The sequence below is a fragment of the Rhinichthys klamathensis genome, unplaced genomic scaffold (assembly GCF_029890125.1).
Source record: "Rhinichthys klamathensis goyatoka isolate OS25496 unplaced genomic scaffold, OSU_Roscu_1.1 h1tg000042l_1, whole genome shotgun sequence".
NCBI classification, from domain to species: domain Eukaryota; kingdom Metazoa; phylum Chordata; class Actinopteri; order Cypriniformes; family Leuciscidae; genus Rhinichthys; species Rhinichthys klamathensis.
The window spans coordinates 544871-562560 of NW_026606589.1; the positions used below are offsets into that span (position 1 = coordinate 544871).

Below are 17690 nucleotides of genomic sequence, written 5' to 3' on the forward strand. Positions count from 1 at the left end.
AATCCTCCATTACAGCAGATGCCTCCCTCTGAGGCGCTGAAGTGTCATAATCAGTCTTTAGTCACTATTTAGACAGGGATATTATTCCGTTGTCTATCACACATTCATTGAAATCCTTCACTGTTTTCTGGAAACAAGAGAAAATGTCCCAGGATCTGTCAACGTACAAGCTGGAACTAAACAGTGATATAGCAGCTACATCACGGTGGCTCATTTGCTCTATTCTAATGTAAATCTACAGTAAATCATTGCATTTTCAATCACATTTTACACAAATTATCCAAAAGTATGGTAAAATGTTGCAGTGGAGGCAGTTGCAATAGTGAAACAATATATGTGGTTTTGTATACCTGAGCTGAGGTGTTTTCAGGTTATGGAAAGCAAATCCCAGGAGATATTTAGGTAGTTCAGTGGTAATCACATTGTGTTTGTGTACGTGTGTGTTGGTAATGTCCCCTAGAGGCTTGTTGAGTTCTTGTTTGTTTTAGATTGCTTGTGTTTGCTGTAGGTTGATACACACTTACACATACTCACACATGTTTATTTTGGTATCTTTGTGGGGACTTGCCGTAGACTTCTATTGTTTTAATACTGACCTGACGATATTCTATCACCTATCCCTAGCCCTACCCCTAAACACAACCCTTACAGAAAACTTTATGCATTTTTAGATTTTCAAATAAGCATCATTTACTGTTTATTAATCCATTTCCCTCGTGGGGACCGCTGGCTGTTCCCCACAATGTAGGTGATCTCAGGTTTTACTTATTTATTTATCAGGATTTTTTTTTTTTAAAGCAGCCATTACCCTCCGCGTATTAACCGTGGTAAAAAAGTTATCAAAGATTGTATATCCACACAATACAAATGACGACAGTATGATTAAAATGAAAACATTGCAGGTTATCTTGGGCTAATCAACATAAATAATTAAGTAATAAATAACTACTTTGGACATAATTATAATTATACATAACCATCCATTTTTTTTTAGATAGTGTTTGAAGATTATTGTTTTAGTGCACAATATTGTTAAACCTATATTGATAAACCTCAGGCTTATAGTTTTTATTTGAGTACATCACATCTGGGTCGAGTGGTTGCGTACATTGATACATATAGGTGTGAATAAGGCTTTATTAATGGTCTGCTGAAAGTATTTTCACACTTTTACATTGTTAAGTTTACTTTTAATGTTCGAGATATGAAGAAAATGCCATTGTACCTCATTTTTGAAAATTATTTTTGAATTATTAAAATAATAAATTGCAGTTTGATAGAGGCCTGAACCCTTTCAAAAAATAAATAATTTCATTATTTTTTCCATAAATTGTTGTTGTAAGGATAATTCAACAATTCAAGTTAAATGAACTAGTCCTGAACCAGTTAGCTTCTAGTGATTGGCAGCTTAATTTGGAACATATTTGCAACCCTGTTAGGCATTCTGGCATATTTTACTGACTAAGGGTACTGATATAAGGGTTTACATGACAATGATGTATGAAAAACAGAACGTTTTTTCCTTTGCATTTTTCGTGTTTAGACCTAATGTTGTCAAAACGATTCCTGTTCACATGGATTTACAAAAACGACTATTATGCATGTCAGGGCAGTAGTTGGTGATTTCACTTTGTAAAGAAACATTACTCGCCTATTTTGTGCTAACGTTTTGATTACATTATTAAAGACCAGATAACTTTCAACACACTATCTATTAATATTACTTGAATAACATTTGTTCATCATTTTGAGAGAACCATGTTAGCCAAAGTTCTGAGAACATTCCCTGTTAGCTGGGACCAAACCCCCAAGTTTCTCCAGGTTACCGCAGCTTCCTAAATGATAAAGGCTTGACGAGCAATGAAAGTGCATGTGCGTGTTTGTGTGTGACCGTGCTGGTGTTGCTGTGTTTCAGAGGATCAGCTGCCCGCAGGTTTCCCCACCATAGACATGGGCCCTCAGCTCAAGGTGGTCGAGCGCACCCGTACCGCCACCATGCTCTGTGCTGCTAGCGGGAACCCCGACCCAGACATTTCCTGGTTCAAAGACTTCCTCCCGGTCAACACGAGTAACAACAACGGACGCATCAAACAGCTTCGATCAGGTAATTTTCCTCTGAACGCTTGGCTCCATAACGGCAGAAGAAAAGCAGCGACAAGAGCCGCTGTTGTCCTTCTTTACATTTGACTTTCTGTTCTTTCTCATGGAAAATTTTTTGGTTTTCTGTAGGAAACGGCATCGTCGTCTACGTCCCCTCTGTGTGATGTGTCTTGTTTTCTTGTCTGTTTAATTTATTACCCATGATTCACTGCTATGACTGCATTCTTGGCCAGCTTAAATTGGGCTTTGTTTTGTTTTCATTTTAACACTTAGTCGCAAAAAGCAGCCGAACCATGCATAATAAATAACTGTCGTTCTCCATGTCCTTATTTCTCTTCCTTAAATGCGCAATTAGTACAATCTGGCTTCATTCACTGCTCTCAAAAGAATCATCAAGGTTGTTTTGTTTGTTGCTTTCATGTCATGATGCACATGTACCAACAGCCTAAAAAACCTCTATTACATCCAAAAACGGAAAAAAAGAAAAAAAGAGAGAGACGTCCGTCCCTGTGTGTGTGACTTTTGTTGTGTGTTTGCGCATCCAATTGACCAAATTCAGGGCTGAAAATGTTGGTGATTCTTTTCCGTTGAATTGGGAGCCGCAGTAGACGTTCCTTCTCTTCGTCTGCGGTCTCTCACGTAACGCTCCCCACAACCCTATTTCGTTTTGCAATTGACGCACATTGTGAATATGTAATTGTTGAGTTGAATACGGTGTGTTTTCCAGCACTCAATATGGTACAATATGTCTTCCCAGAGTTCTCCGCTTTGCCCTTGTCCTGTTTTCTTTCGTTGTCTGATTTCTCTCTTGATTTTCCTAGTCGTTTATAACCCTGTGCAATAGAGTGTCAGATTTAAGTGTGTCAACAAGAGTAAACGTAAGGAATATAATCATATTTTCTATGCTGTCTTTCTTCTCTCTGTTTTGTAAATCTCCAGAGTCATTTGGTAAGTTTGTAGATCTGAGCACACATGCCTCCCACTAATGTTCCATGTTTCTCAAACTACTGTTAAAATGCATGGCATGCATTTTACTAACGGTGTCGATAAACTAGCAGAACACACACTAGTTGACTAGCAGTAAAGCACACACCAACACGAGCAGCTGGTCAGGGCCACGCACCGACACTGTCACTCCATCTCCAATCACAGCTCAAAGACTCTCCACTGTTCCCAATCAATCCTTAGTTCCCCTCCCGCTAGATCACGGCCACAGCAGGTCTCAAAATGGCCCCTTGTGCTTCATCCACTGTACCAGTTGCTCTTTGACCTCCTAAAGTGACCAATGCTCAATCCTGTGCTTTTCTCCACTAGAGCCAATGGCTGTCTTTTCTGAGTCTCTCTTTCCTGTTGTAGCCTAATAAAGTCTGTAAGAAAGCAAAGCAAAGCTAATTTGATTCTTCTTCCAAAGCGGCCAGACTCTCTTCTCGTACTAACGACTCTTCTTTCTTAATCTTATTTGCATTCATATAATCCACCCAGGTGGTACGCCAATAAGAGGTAAGAGTGCTCAACTCAAGTTCACAGAATGAACAACTGACTTCATTCTTCCTGTCCCACATGTGTCTGCATCCATGAAACGCCCCGGCATCTTCCCCATTGTCCTCCTCCCCCACCATCCCGTTCTGTTCACGCCACCCATCTATCACCATTTTTGCGTAAGCGTTCTTTCTTTCTTTCGTTTGGTTTTCTTTCAGTTTAAGAAAGCCTCTTGTATTTTTTTCTCTCTTCCGAGTCGATATGCTTACTGCAGCCCAAAGAAGCATATCCTATATGTGTTCTATTTCATTATTTTATTATTATTATAATTTTTTTATCTTTTGGCCATAGCAGATCATGTGTCCCTTTTTTTCGTCCAACTAAAACAGCCAAACATTTTTCCCCCCTTAGCTGTTCTTGTTCAGCCGCACATGAGCCCAGATGTCGGAGACACACCGGAGACCTCTCTGCCACGATTTTTCTCCCCCAAAAAAAGCATCTTTCTGTCTTTACAAACTTCTTTTTTTTGCTCTTCGTCCTCCATTTGCTTTCCTCTACCTATACCCTTCTCAAAACAAGCTAAAAAAGCCCAAACAACTACTTTTTTGATAAAGTTTCTGCGGTGCTTTTTTTCTTCTTCCACCTATTTTTCCTTCTTGCATTTCTTGGGTTGAAGGCTGTTTTCCTTTTTGACGTTTTTATTTTTTCCATTCTTCAGGGTTGGGGAAAAGCTAACAGTGGGTCTGGCAGACGATACCGAGGTGGCCATTTTGTGTCTTTTTTTTTTTTTTTTTTTGTCAAGCTACTCAGGAGGCGGTGTCCGCTGCGGTTCAGTGCACTTTAAAAAATGTTTTTCCCTGGGTCATGTGACACCACACTGCTGATCCCATTGGTGGATTTTTATGGGTGTCATTTGTAGCTTTGCGTAAGCTATGGCAGTGATTGGTTGCTTTCTTGTTGACGGAGGCCGTTTTGAATTTTCTAATACAATTGCATTTTATTTTTCAGCTAAGGGTTGTCAAAAGGTTGTAAGTTGTGCCGACACACATTTCTTGTTCTTTGGAAAGATTTGCATGTGCTAGAGGTTTATGTACTGGTAACGATAATTCTCCCAACAGATTTTTTTTCTTCTTCTATTTTTTACGATTCAAGCAGCGTATTTTTTCCTGAGAATGCTGCAGTTTTTGCTGACTTCCACCCTCTGAAGTCTTTGGCCATTTTATTGATGGATCAATTCGAATTGAATTTAACCAAATTTTATTAGCCAAATTTATTTTTTAACCCCCTTTTATGCTGCTTTTGTATACTGTAAACCTTTTTTATTTGAGTCATATGCTGCTGTATTGCAGTTTTCACTCATTCCCATAATGAACAGTCCTGTGAGATGTGTAATAATATTGCAGGGCTACCCTCCCCCCCTCACCTTTTGTAGACCTTTCAATTAATAATCGATCAGTATTATTATTGATTATTATCACAACCAGATGTTTTTTTCTAAACAGTAATGCTCAAACTATTTTGAAACACCCTATCAATTAAGTGCCTTTAGAAACCCTGCAACATGTATCTTGTACTGTATGTTTTCCTCTCCATTGATGTGATTGTAAAATGTCCAAGATAATTAATGCTGCAAAGTCTCTTTTTGTTTTCTTTCTGTGTACCCTCTCAAATGTCTACGGCAGTGTTTGCCATGCTATTCTCTAGACCCGTTTCCTAGTGTAACTGCTGCAAGTTAGTTTGTAGGGTGAGATACTAGCTCACAACACAGTTCGATTTAAGCACCTCAAAATTACTCCGTTCCTGACAAAATCATAATATGCATCGCGAATCCAGCGTGAAATCCATCTTTAGTGCTGAAATTGCTTTCCCATGATGCATCGGGCCTAGAGAATGAAATACTGCATTAGACATTTTAAGTGGAAACATTTCTACCCCCAGCTTCCAGGAGCTTAGCTTGCATAAACTGGTTAAGTCTATACGAACCTCTCCAATGCGAGGCATGCCTGCAGATGTCGCCTCTCAGGGTTAAACATCAGTATAGCAGCAGTCAGATGGCAGTGAACTGCCTTTAGCTAAAGTCATTCTGTTGCGTCCACCCTTATGGAGACCTAAACAGAACAAATTCCAATTCATAGTGAAAGAAATAGGCTTAGCATGTGATCTAGTGTAAGTTGTTTAATGGCTTGTATTATTATTGTAATTATCTGTTTTCTGCTTCGTGTTCTCTCCCACTGTGTAGGAGCGCTGCAAATTGAACAAAGTGAGGAATCGGACCAAGGGAAGTACGAATGTGTCGCAACCAACAACGACGGCACACGCTATTCTGCACCTGCTAACCTGTATGTCAGAGGTAGGAACAGCTCATGGCGGTAAACAAAACCAACAAAAGAGCATTACTCTAGACGCACACACATTTGAATCAAATAGAGCCAGTTAGCTGGTCAGTTTTGTTGTTTGGATCCCTCTGGTTTCCTGAGAATTTTTGCAAGTATGACATTTGCTGCCGCCTTGATTTTCTGCCTGTCTGGTGTTTAATTTCGATTTAACCTTTATTGACTCGACTGCTTGTTGTGTATGTTATATGACTGACTCTTAAGATAACAGGAATGATTGATTGAGTTTAACCTCTTTCCTTTCTACAGCAAATGTCTGACCGCTCTGTTTTTCATCTCTCTTTATACTGGCAAACGGAAAAAAAACTATTTTCACTTATTTTGAAACAAAAGAAGAGTTTTATGTTATTATTTTATCATTTTATTTTTGTAAACATAACAAATTTCAGTGCAATCTTTAATCTGTAATGTAGTCTAAAATACTTGAATTTAATATGTATGGGTGATTCTTCAATTAAGTGAACTCTTCTGCTCCCTAGGATGATTAAATACATAAATAAAATGTTCAGTAAAAACAAACATACAAACAAAGAATTTTGTTTTAAAGTACAGACTATCAGCATTAAATGTTTTAATTAAGTTACAATATAATTATCTAATACTGCTGCCTTACATTTGGGTATATATGTGGTTATACAGGAAATGAAAAATTACATTTTGTAATGTCATTCATTTTAAGATTTTTACATCATGATTTGAGAGTATCTTTATTAGATGCCTATACTTCATTTGTCAGTATTTGAGAACTGACAATCCATGTTTTTTTTTTGTTTTTTTTACATATATAAATATATATTTGATATAATTGGAGATATAACTTCCAATTTAATTTAAGAAGGTCCACTAACTGAAGAATCACTCCACTGTATACATATAAAATGTTTATTGATTTTGACTTATGATGGAGCATGTGCCTTTATGTGCATTCTTTAGTTCAAGTTTACATCTATATAATCTGACACAGTAAAGTCAACATGAAACTGCATTCTAAACCCATTTTACTTCATTACTGTGATGTATTTCATTATGAAACATAGGGCTTGATACAAAAGGGCTTGATTTTATCCAGAAGGAATTGATTTAAGATAAAAAAAAAACAAGAGTGACTGGTCACTGTAAGTCAACAGCCACCCTGTACACCACTAAATATCTCATATTGGTCAGATAACAGGGTGCTTTTGCTTTCATGTTGACTTTAACCCCAAATTTATCACAATCAGCTGCCAAAATATGTTCCATCTTATAAACCTTAAAGGCCATATATCAACTACTGCTTTAAGGACTGTGGCTAAATTCATGCACAGGTCTCAGTCATGTGGTTTATATGAGGAACCAAAAATATATATGTAAATTATGAACAAAACTCCAGAGGAAAGTCAGTCCAAACCACAGTAACTGCTGATGGCATGTAAAGCTCATAACTGGACCTGTGTCATATTGTTTAATGGGCAGCGCATTGAAAGGCCTGTAAAATACAGCACACTTTTCTTTTCCTAGACATTCTGTCTCTAGCAGCAATTCTCTGGGTTGAATGTGGCCTGTTTTACTCTCTCTGTATTTTCCCTTGTTTTTCTCCTCATTTTATTTTGTTTCCGCATCAATTCCCTACATCCCTCAGAGCTGCGAGAAGGTTGGTGTGTTTTTTCTTTCTAACCATCTTCAAACTTAAAAAACAAACAAAAAAAAACGATACAAACGCTAGTTACAATTCCCAACAGTACGAATATTTTTTATTGTAGCTGCATTTGCGTGTCTATGATCAAATTCTGCTTTTGGTTCCTTATGTTTTTTGTTTTGGACAGATTCTTCTTCATTTCCTTTTGTTATGGTCTGAATGAATTCCCTGTTCTCCGCTGTACTGCTTGACCAAAAAGTGGTGCATGTTGGTCAGAATGTGCACAGTTTGTTGGGGGGTTTGCATGGTGGATTGGTCATGCTAAAGTTGTCTGTCCTCACCCACATGTCAGTGGTCCTGCTTCATTACTTTGACCGACTTGTGCCTTCCTAACACCTAGAAAAAACTCCATGCTCTGACCTTGCACGGTACAAACTGCAATGAGACATGCTCCGTAGGTCTGTGAGATCAGATATTTTCTTTCCTTTCCACCTAATGAGCTGCTAATAAAGGACAATTGATGCATGTAGAGCGTTGTTCTCAAGACTCGACAAATGGAACGGTATTCAGATGAAAGGAAAAACATCATGTCTCCTGGAACAGCGTTTCAATTGGAAATTAATTGCGATAGGATTGAAAATCTGTTCGCAATAATTAGAGATTTCATCTCCAGAGAAGCGCGACATCTCCGGTCGAATGCATACCACCAGTCGCTGAAATTCTTATCTTTCCTTCTTTTTCTTCCATTTCTGGTGGTTAACGCAGAGACTTAAATAGACGCAAAGTCCTCATGGAACGTTTGTTTAGGTTAATCCTTTTGTCATTTTAATTGTAAGTGGTACAATAAAGATCCTAGCCAAGGAACACCTATGGTCTTAAACAGGAGGATATGGTTGGACTAGCACGATTAGGAGCAGGTAAATGGGATTCATGGATAATGACATAGTGCAGGCTTCCTCAAATCTGGCCTTACAGAGTTTAGCCCAAACCCTGATCAACTCACCTACCTGTAATTTTGAAGATATTGATTAGCTTGGTCAGATGTCTTTGATTTAAAGTGTCGTATTCATAGGCTGTGTTATCTTTCTTGTAGGTATTCTGAGTACCATTGCTGGTATCAGTAACAAATGTATTCATGTATTCATAGGCTATGTAGGTATTCGGATTACCATTGTTTGTAATACTATAATTATTTACCTGTGGTAATATGGTGTGTATTTAAGAGGTGTGGTGTTTTTTGTTTTGTTTTTTTCTTTTCATACATATATAAATAAAATTGTAATTGTGAGGAATGATAATGTCAACAATTAAGGAAGTAGCTACCTTTGTTTTTCTTTCTTGTTTTTCCCTTAACTTTAACAGTCCGGGGTGGGTCTAAATAAGTCTGACTTCTTCCCACTCCGTTTCGAGCAATTGACTGATTTATGTTGTCAGAAATCAAATGCTTCTTATTGCCTTTGTTATATGTCACTATATTGCTCGAAATAAAATAAATTCATTCATTCAATAAAATAAATTCATTCATTCATTAGGGTTTGAACTAAACTCTGCAAATCAGTGGGGGATTTGAGGAGCCTTGCTATAGTGGAATGTAATGTTCTAGTCAGACTATTTATTTTTTTCCCAACCCTGTTCATGGTCGCACACCAACAGTACACCTTTTGGACATCTCCCTTATCTGACCCATCCGTTTTAGGTCTTAGAGTCTTAAAAGGGAATGTAATCTCTTTAAGAAAAGTTTGAATATGTATGCTATCGGTATGCCTCGCAAACACTGCTCTAGTTTACGGTTTCAATCAAAAATCTACGAAAATCTTGAAAGATTTGTTGTGATGAACCCTTTCTCAAATCCAGTGATTCATTGTCTTCAGACGCACGCATTGTAGCAGGACTGATATAAACCGCTGCACACTGACTCCCAGAAGCTGCTTAAAGCAGACGGAGCCTGTCGCTTCGAGAAAGCCCCTGCCACTGTTGTGTGCATTATACATCAGCCAATGCCATCTGAGACTGACAGTATGTAAGCAGTAACACTGACATCGGTTCAGTTATTTTGGACTCTTGAATCTTCTCCCACCCTTCTGCTGTCCCATAAACTCTCTTCTGAGAAGCTGGTGGATAGTATGCCTGTCTCTTTCTCTCTCCCTTTCTGTCTTGGAGACTCCTGCCTTTAATAGCCCTGTTGATTTACTGTTATCTGACTCTACTACTTCTCCCCTCTTATCCTCGTCTCGTTTCCTCTTCTCTCCTGTTCTTCCTCTTTTCTCTGTAATTCACTTTTTTTTTCCTGTGTAATGAGCAATGTGCTTGTTTGCATGACAGATTCAGGAATGCCCCCCCCATGCCCCATTTGGGTATATATTTTGGTTGTCTACGAATTTGTTTACTGCATCTGTTTATATTTGAATTTTAAATCATTTTCGAATTCACCCTTTCATTGTTATTGCATTGTTTATCAATGGTTTCACAACCATTGCCATTGACACGTGCGTCCACTTTTTGAATGGCAGCCAGTCACAGACAGACAGTCACAGCTGGTCTCTACCTGTTGTTAGTTTAGCAGGGTCCCTCTTGCGGGGCTTGTCGCTGTGTGTGTGATGTGGCAATGTGATTCGGCACATTCCTTCACATCAACTGGAAGAGAACGCAGCATCGAAGTTGTACAAACACACACAACTCCTGCATGCTGTGGCCCTCCAGTTCCCCCTTGTGCTGCCGTCCGTCTGTCACGCGTGGGTCACCTGTGCATGGTGTCTGTTTCAATGTCCCAATCCAAAGGGAGTGAGGCGGAATGTTTGTGTCTTCTACATGTGCATTAATTTCCTGTTGGATCCTGCCATATATCAATCAGTTGAAACAGTGTATCAGTGAAATCCACCAGATGCTAATTCTTTGTCAGTTCTTCATCTGTTAAATGTTCCCGAATGTTCCGTCGGCCTACGTTTGTGCGGTGAGTTACCAGTACTTGTGTTCTCTTGCAGTGAGACGGGTTCCACCCCGGTTCTCCATTCCCCCAACGGACAATGAAATCATGCCCGGTGGCAGCGTTAACATCACCTGCGTGGCCGTGGGGTCACCAATGCCCTATGTCAAATGGATGCTGGGGTCGGAGGATTTGACCCCTGAAGATGACATGCCCATTGGGCGAAACGTGCTGGAACTCACTGACGTCCGACAGTCGGCCAACTATACGTGCGTCGCTATGTCAACGCTGGGCGTTATAGAGGCAGTCGCACAGATTATGGTCAAAGGTGAGAACTCAAGAGACAATTCGATATTTAACATTCCAATCGGCACCAAGCTGCTGTTATTTGATCTGTATTATCACATTCTGCAGATGAATACATGAGCTCCTACTGCTGCCACACTTGTTTGCTCAAACATGCCGACAGACTTACAGCTGTTTATATCCACACACACAAAGCCGTTGTCTCTAGCAGACACAACAAAACCACATTAGTCATAATATGCCCCAGGAGATAGCATGCAAAGACTAAACAGTATCTGTCCTATCGCCAACCTCACCTAATGCGCTCTGAATTAAACCAATAAATTACAGCATGTGGAATATTTAAGACATGTTCTAAACAAACTGCAAAGACTCACTTCCTCTGGGGGAACTTGGTTTCCTCCTTATCGCGGAGGTACTGTCAAGACTGTACTAGACAGCTCTTTTGCTGTATTACATTAGCAGTAAATGGTGCTATAATACACGCCTACTGTTCGTGTGTTGGCAGAGCAAGCTGACACTTTAACCTTTGGCTAGTATCCCAGGGGAAAAGCACATGGTCCATGAATGCTGATGACAAAGCTGTACGACACTGTTTAGCTTACCAGTACAATTGCACACACAATTAATGGATTTTCTCTAAACCAAGAGAAGAATCATTTCACATCTGAATGTTAGTTTTCAAATAGTTAGAATTTACTTTATTGACAATACATGTTTATGTCCTGAATTAACTAAGCTGTTGCAGGCATGTTGTGCGGTTTTTCAGTGCAACAACTTGCACTCACAAACCATTTACAATCCAGGCACTAAAAGTGCTGAAATACTACCTTTTGTAAGTAAATTAGGCTCATTATAAAATGCATCTCAGGGCTCGACATTAACACTTGTCCAGGACAAGTAGTTTACCTGATTTGCATATTTCCTTCAGTGAATTAGGCACTAAAACGTAGTAGACAGCATCTGCAAATAAACTATCAGCGGGCACCATTCAATCTTAGGGAATTCCTCCCACAGTCTCCAATAATCATTAGTAACTAATTGCTGTGGATTTTCCATTTTACAAGTAATTGAAATTCACTGATTCAAGTTTCTTTATTGCTGCTCCAGCTTTACCGAAGCCGCCAGGTGTTCCCCAGGTAACGGAACGCACGGCAACAAGCATCACGCTCACATGGGATTCTGGAAATCCCGAACCTGTTTCTTATTACATCATCCAGCACAAGCCCAAAAACTCTGAGGACTCTTATAAAGAGATTGATGGAGTCGCCACCACTCGATACAGTGTGGGTGGGCTGAGCCCTTACTCCGACTACCAATTTAGAGTAGTCGCCGTAAACAACATTGGGCGTGGGCCTCCCAGTGAAGCCATTGAGGCCAAAACGGCAGAGCAAGCACCAAGTACCGCCCCGCGGCAAGTTAGAGGGCGCATGCTAAGTGCCACGACCGCTATAATCCACTGGGACGAACCCGAGGAGGCTAACGGGCAGATTACGGGCTACAGGGTTTACTACACCACTGATCCCAGCCAGCACGTCAACCAATGGGAAAAACAGATTGTAAGGACTTCCAACTTTCTCACCATTCCGGGCCTGACGCCCAATAAGACTTACTACATCAAGGTCCTGGCCTTCACCTCTGTAGGAGATGGACCGCTCTCATCTGATTTGCAGATCATAGCTAAAACTGGAGGTGGGTGTTGGGAATTACAGGAATTACAAAGAGGATAATGTCCAGTTTGCTTTTTACCATGATATAAAAAAGAAGTTTAATTTAATCAAAAACTTATGAAAAACCATGAATATGAATAATTATATCACATTTTTCTTCTTTTATATCACACTTTGATTTTTTGTTTTTTTTTTGCTGGAAATTTAACATAAAAATGGTTTATAGTTTAATAATCAGAGGTCAATGTGTATTTTTGTAAATCAAATGCTTTTATTTATTTTATGTTTTTATTTGTAACTTGGTGGACACAAACCAACACTTTTATAGACACAAGGTGAAACCACTTTATGAAAAATTCGGTTACACTTTATTGTAGTTACATTGTACTTACTCAAATAAGTACTGAGTAATATGAATTAACTACATGTACTTACTATAGAGTTACAGTTAGGGTTTGGTTTAGGTTTAGTTTCTGTGGTTGTTATTACAGTGCGTACATGTAGTAAAGTGTAACTACGTCACCTTAAAATAAACTGTTACTAAAACTTGAGTTTAAAACTCAAAACAGACCCTGCAATCTGATTGGATGAGGTGTATTCATACATATAGCCAATGTACACAATTGAGTCGCAATTGAGTCTGTTATGGTACTGTAGTTACACACTGTGAACTACCACACAACCTCAGGTTATTCCAGGAGAACTAAGCCTGTAGTTAGAGAAAAATGTCTGCTTAATCCCCCCTTATGTATTGTATTCCCACAATACAAACATAAAAATTACTGTAATTACACTTTGAAAATGACAGTTGTTTTTTATAATTTCTGTTATTTATTATAACATTTTATAGTGCCCTCTCAACCGACGGACTTCAAAGGTGAAGCCAAATCTGAGACGAGCATCCTGTTGTCATGGAACCCCCCCACTCAGACGGGCCAGGACAATCAAATCATCGGATATGAGCTGCTCTATAAGAAAGGAGATGATAAAGAGGAGGTCTGAATGTCAACAGTCATTGGAAAACGCCTCCCAGAATTTCCATCATTGTTATTGGTCAGAGTGATTATATGAACTGTATTTTCTAGAGTGTTAACCTTCATTTTGTTGTTCCTTTCCTCAGAAACGTGTTAGCTTTGAGCCCACCACCACCTATTTGCTGAAAGATCTGAAGCCATTTACTACATACACATTTCAGCTGGCTGCTCGCAGCAAACACGGCGTTGGCGCGTACACCAACGAAATCTCAGCCGAAACACCTCAGACACGTAGGTCCTCTTCTGTCTTTACTGTCTATCCTAAACCCATGCAGTCCAAGAACAGGAGCAGCACTTGCTGAAGCAGGAATCCTCCATTTCTTAACAGCATTTGCTAATGTAAATCCTGCATTTGTTTGAACAGTGGTTTACACTGAGAGATTTTTGAGAGATGGAGGCATTTCTGCAAACAACTTGTTAGCGCACATCTTGTTTTAATGAAAGCCGACCTGTGGGAAATGTCAAATGACAAGGTCACTTTGTTGAATTTGGTGTTATACAAGTAAGCCAAGAAGGAGATGAGAGTGAATTATTCATCTATTTGGCTGCAGTCGTTCAGCTTCAGGGTGCCTTGTTTTTTGACTTTGGCTATAGTATACCACACTGCATTTGAAAGATTTACCGAATTTGGATAGGTTCCTTTTCCTGGAGCCTTGTTGTAAGCTCAAATGCAATGATACATAGCTAGAAAAGAGAATTGCATTCCCAGAAGACCTCATATTTATTATCCATTCATTCAAGTTGAACTGTAACCAAACCTTTAGATCAACCCGTTCATTAATCTTGCATAATTTGATGCATAATTGATGTTGACAAGCTTGACTGTGCTTCACTTCATACTCACAATTTGAGGTAATCTGAATAAATATGAGGTCCTCTGAGAACATGCCAGGTAAGTATCTTGGAGGGCTGTTTATCCGGTAGAGTGTTTGCATGTCCAAGTCTAGAAACGTCAGTCATGAACTCTTGGACCATCCAGGCTTTTACCTCAAACCAACAGGCCTCGGAAAGGTTGGTGAGCAATGCATTTACTGTTTGTACAGAGCTGACACATCAACCTTTGAAATTTTGGATTGATGGTAACTGCTTGGAGGAAACAGGGCCCATTTAAATGCAACTCATTTAGATATTTCACATGTTTAGAAAATTAAATTTGTGCCCTGAATTTTAGAATATATTTAGGAAAAAATAACAGAATTACGTTATTTTTAGAATTACGAAGGTAGGTTCTTTACTTTGTGTCTGCACCAGTCCCACCCACACTATTTGTGAATTTTTTTATCTTTTATACCTCCTTTATGCGAAATCTGTGACATGTCTGCCCGTTTCTGTTCATCTTTTTAAGCTTCATTTATATTTATTTTATTGTCATCATTTTTTTTAAATAAATGTAGTCCTTGTGGTCCATCCTCATTTTATGTTCCTTTTTTTGTTTTTGTTTTGTCCATCAACATCATCTACACATCCACCACAAAAACAAAAAAATCCTCTTACCTCAACCCTGTGAACCTCACCTGGATCCAACCAAACTCCAAAACCACTTGAATCCAATTTAATGACTATACTCCTCCCACAATCCTCTGCTCCTCCAATCAGAGCCCTCAGCTCCGCCCCAGGAAGTCAAGTGTACTAGTCCCAGTTCTACCAGCATTCTGGTAAGTTGGAAACCGCCACCAGTGGAGCTTCAAAATGGAATCATGACCAAATTCACCGTCCAGTATGCGGCGATTGAAGGTGACGATACCTCATTGCAACAAATATCGGACATACCGCCTGAAAAGTACCATTATCTATTGGAAAACTTGGACAAATGGACAGAATACCGTGTGACAGTGAGCGCCCACACAGAAGCGGGGGAAGGCCCTGAGAGTTTACCTCAGCTAATCCGTACAGAGGAAGATGGTATGTCTTACCCACACGCCACTGTGACCCTATTCTAATGTCTTTACCCTTAAAACATGCCCCACTTCTGGCAGACTTCTGCCCAAGGCAACCCACTCGCCCCTCTAGTCCCCTGTATTTACACTAACTCTACTAACCAGGATTTTTTGTGACCTTTCACCGAGCCAACATTTATTTTGGGAGAATGTGCAAGATAATTTTTGAGTCTTTTTGCGTGACCAGACTTTCTTGGAAATTTCATGGCATGTTCTTCTGACAACCTTAAACTTTCAACAATCCCAAATGTTTTGCTGTTTTTCCCCCATTTTCTTAAGATCAATGAAATGTTTTTTTTTTTTTTTAATGGAGTTAAACTCATTTTCATACATGAGAAAAGACGCCTAAATCAACTGTGAATCCTCAAAAAATGGGGCTTTTTTTTCTCAAATGTCCCACGCTAATGACATTTTTCTTAAATTTTTCCATTTATTTTTTCTTTTTGTCTTCACTCTATCATAGCCAAACTCCTTTCGAGTGCTTCAAACCTCTGAAACACTCCTCTTGGCTTTTTTTTTTTTTTTATTCCATATTTTGACTCCACTAACCCCATTTTTCAGAAAAAAAATTAGGTCAGTTGTGTGACCTGTTTTTGGGGATTGTTTTTGTTTTTTTCCTCTTTTTTTGTTTTTGACTTCCCATTGTTGAGATATTAGTGTTATCCAGTACTTGTTAGTGGTATACACCCATTTTGTAGATTTTTGTCTGCTTCACCACTTTCTCTTGAGAGATGTCCAGTTGGACGGGAAGTGTCCTCTTTAAGCTTGACCTTTTTGTCTTTTATCCCATAATTCTCTCAGTGCCCAGTGGCCCTCCTCGTAAAGTCGAGGTGGAGGCTGTCAACTCCACATCTGTTAAAGTGCTGTGGCGGTCGCCGGTGCCGAGCAGACAGCATGGGCAGATTCGTGGGTACCAGGTGCACTATGTGAAGATGGTTAATGGGGAACCCATTGGGCACCCTGTCATCAAGGACATCTTGATCGATGACGCTCAGGTAGGCACCAACCTGCACAGCTGCACCGTTTCTAAAGTAAATCTTTACAAGCTTTTGGCAATTATTTTGATTTCGGTCTATGTCATGTTTTGGCAATCCCAGAATGCATTTCAATACGGTCACTGGAAAAAAAAACAGTAAGTTGAAATAAATACCTGCTGGAATATAGTTACACTGTAGGTGATAGCTGTAGTTTGGAACATGGAAGATGGTTTCTAGATGGACACAGAATTTCAGCTGATAGCTGGTTTGTTTCTAATCTAAGATGGTCTACCATTTTGGACCAGGTGGAAACCAGCTATCAGCTTTTACTGCAGTGATGCCAATTATAAACTACACTGTAAAAAATAAAATCTTAAAAAAAACGGTCAATAACTGTCAGCTACGACTGCCAAACAAAAACCGTAAAAATAAAGTAAAATATCCTAATTTAAATTAAGTGCAAAAAAACTTTTACAGATATTTTCCTTAAATGTTTTACAGAAAAACACTGTTATTTTACAGCTATTATCTGAATTATTATGATCAAACACCCTAACTGTAAAAAAATCCCATAAAAAACAGTCAATGACTGTCAGCAATGGCTGCCGTACAAAAAACATAAAATGAATGTAAAATATCCTAATTTAAATAAGTGCAAAAGACTATTACAGAAATCTCCATTAAGCTTTTTAACAGAAACACAGTTATTTCACATATATTTCCTGAATTTTTTACTAAAAAACATGCAGTTAACTACATGCATGATTCACTGTGACTATACGTCACTGCATCAGCAACTACACAGTTACTGCTATAGAAGATCCTGCAGTGCTGTGATACTCAGATTTTATGAAGTCATTATACAGAAAATGTTTTGACAGGATCATACAGACATCAAGAATCAGCTGAAGCGTATGAATCGCAACAATGGTGACAATGAAAAAAAATTCTGAACTGCTATAAAGTCCCAAAAAGGCTTTGTTGATTGTCACCATTGTTGAGATTCATATGTTGATTCTTGATGTCTCTATACTCCTAAAAAAATTAACCAGCACAAAACATTTTCTTTATAATATATATTTTTTAAATTTCAGATTGTTATAATACTGATGCCACAATATTTCAAGGGTCATGTGAAAAATTATGACATTAATCATAGACTTTGTATAAAACTAAAGTCCATCTATATATAATGTAATCTCTGCTAATATATTCAGAGATTTGACTGTCATATCAGTGAATCAGACCATCATATG

The 17690-nt window shown here is 38.8% G+C and overlaps 1 protein-coding gene across 50 annotated transcripts in view; it reads left to right on the forward strand.

The window, feature by feature from the left end:
- The window catches only part of LOC130082251 (receptor-type tyrosine-protein phosphatase delta), a 254946-nt gene that overhangs the window by 155574 nt on the left and 81682 nt on the right, over positions 1-17690 (forward strand). For 16 of the 50 annotated variants that reach the window (XM_056247015.1, XM_056247014.1, XM_056247028.1 and 13 more), the window contains exons 5-14: positions 1916-2104; positions 3583-3600; positions 5819-5929; positions 7591-7602; positions 10569-10838; positions 11927-12508; positions 13337-13482; positions 13607-13751; positions 15117-15422; positions 16259-16452. In XM_056247015.1, coding sequence (XP_056102990.1) covers positions 1916-2104; positions 3583-3600; positions 5819-5929; positions 7591-7602; positions 10569-10838; positions 11927-12508; positions 13337-13482; positions 13607-13751; positions 15117-15422; positions 16259-16452 — 1973 coding nt within the window. The remainder of the gene's footprint in view (positions 1-1915; positions 2105-3582; positions 3601-5818; positions 5930-7590; positions 7603-10568; positions 10839-11926; positions 12509-13336; positions 13483-13606; positions 13752-15116; positions 15423-16258; positions 16453-17690) is intronic. The other 34 variants (XM_056247039.1, XM_056247046.1, XM_056247040.1 and 31 more) reach the window with 10 other exon arrangements.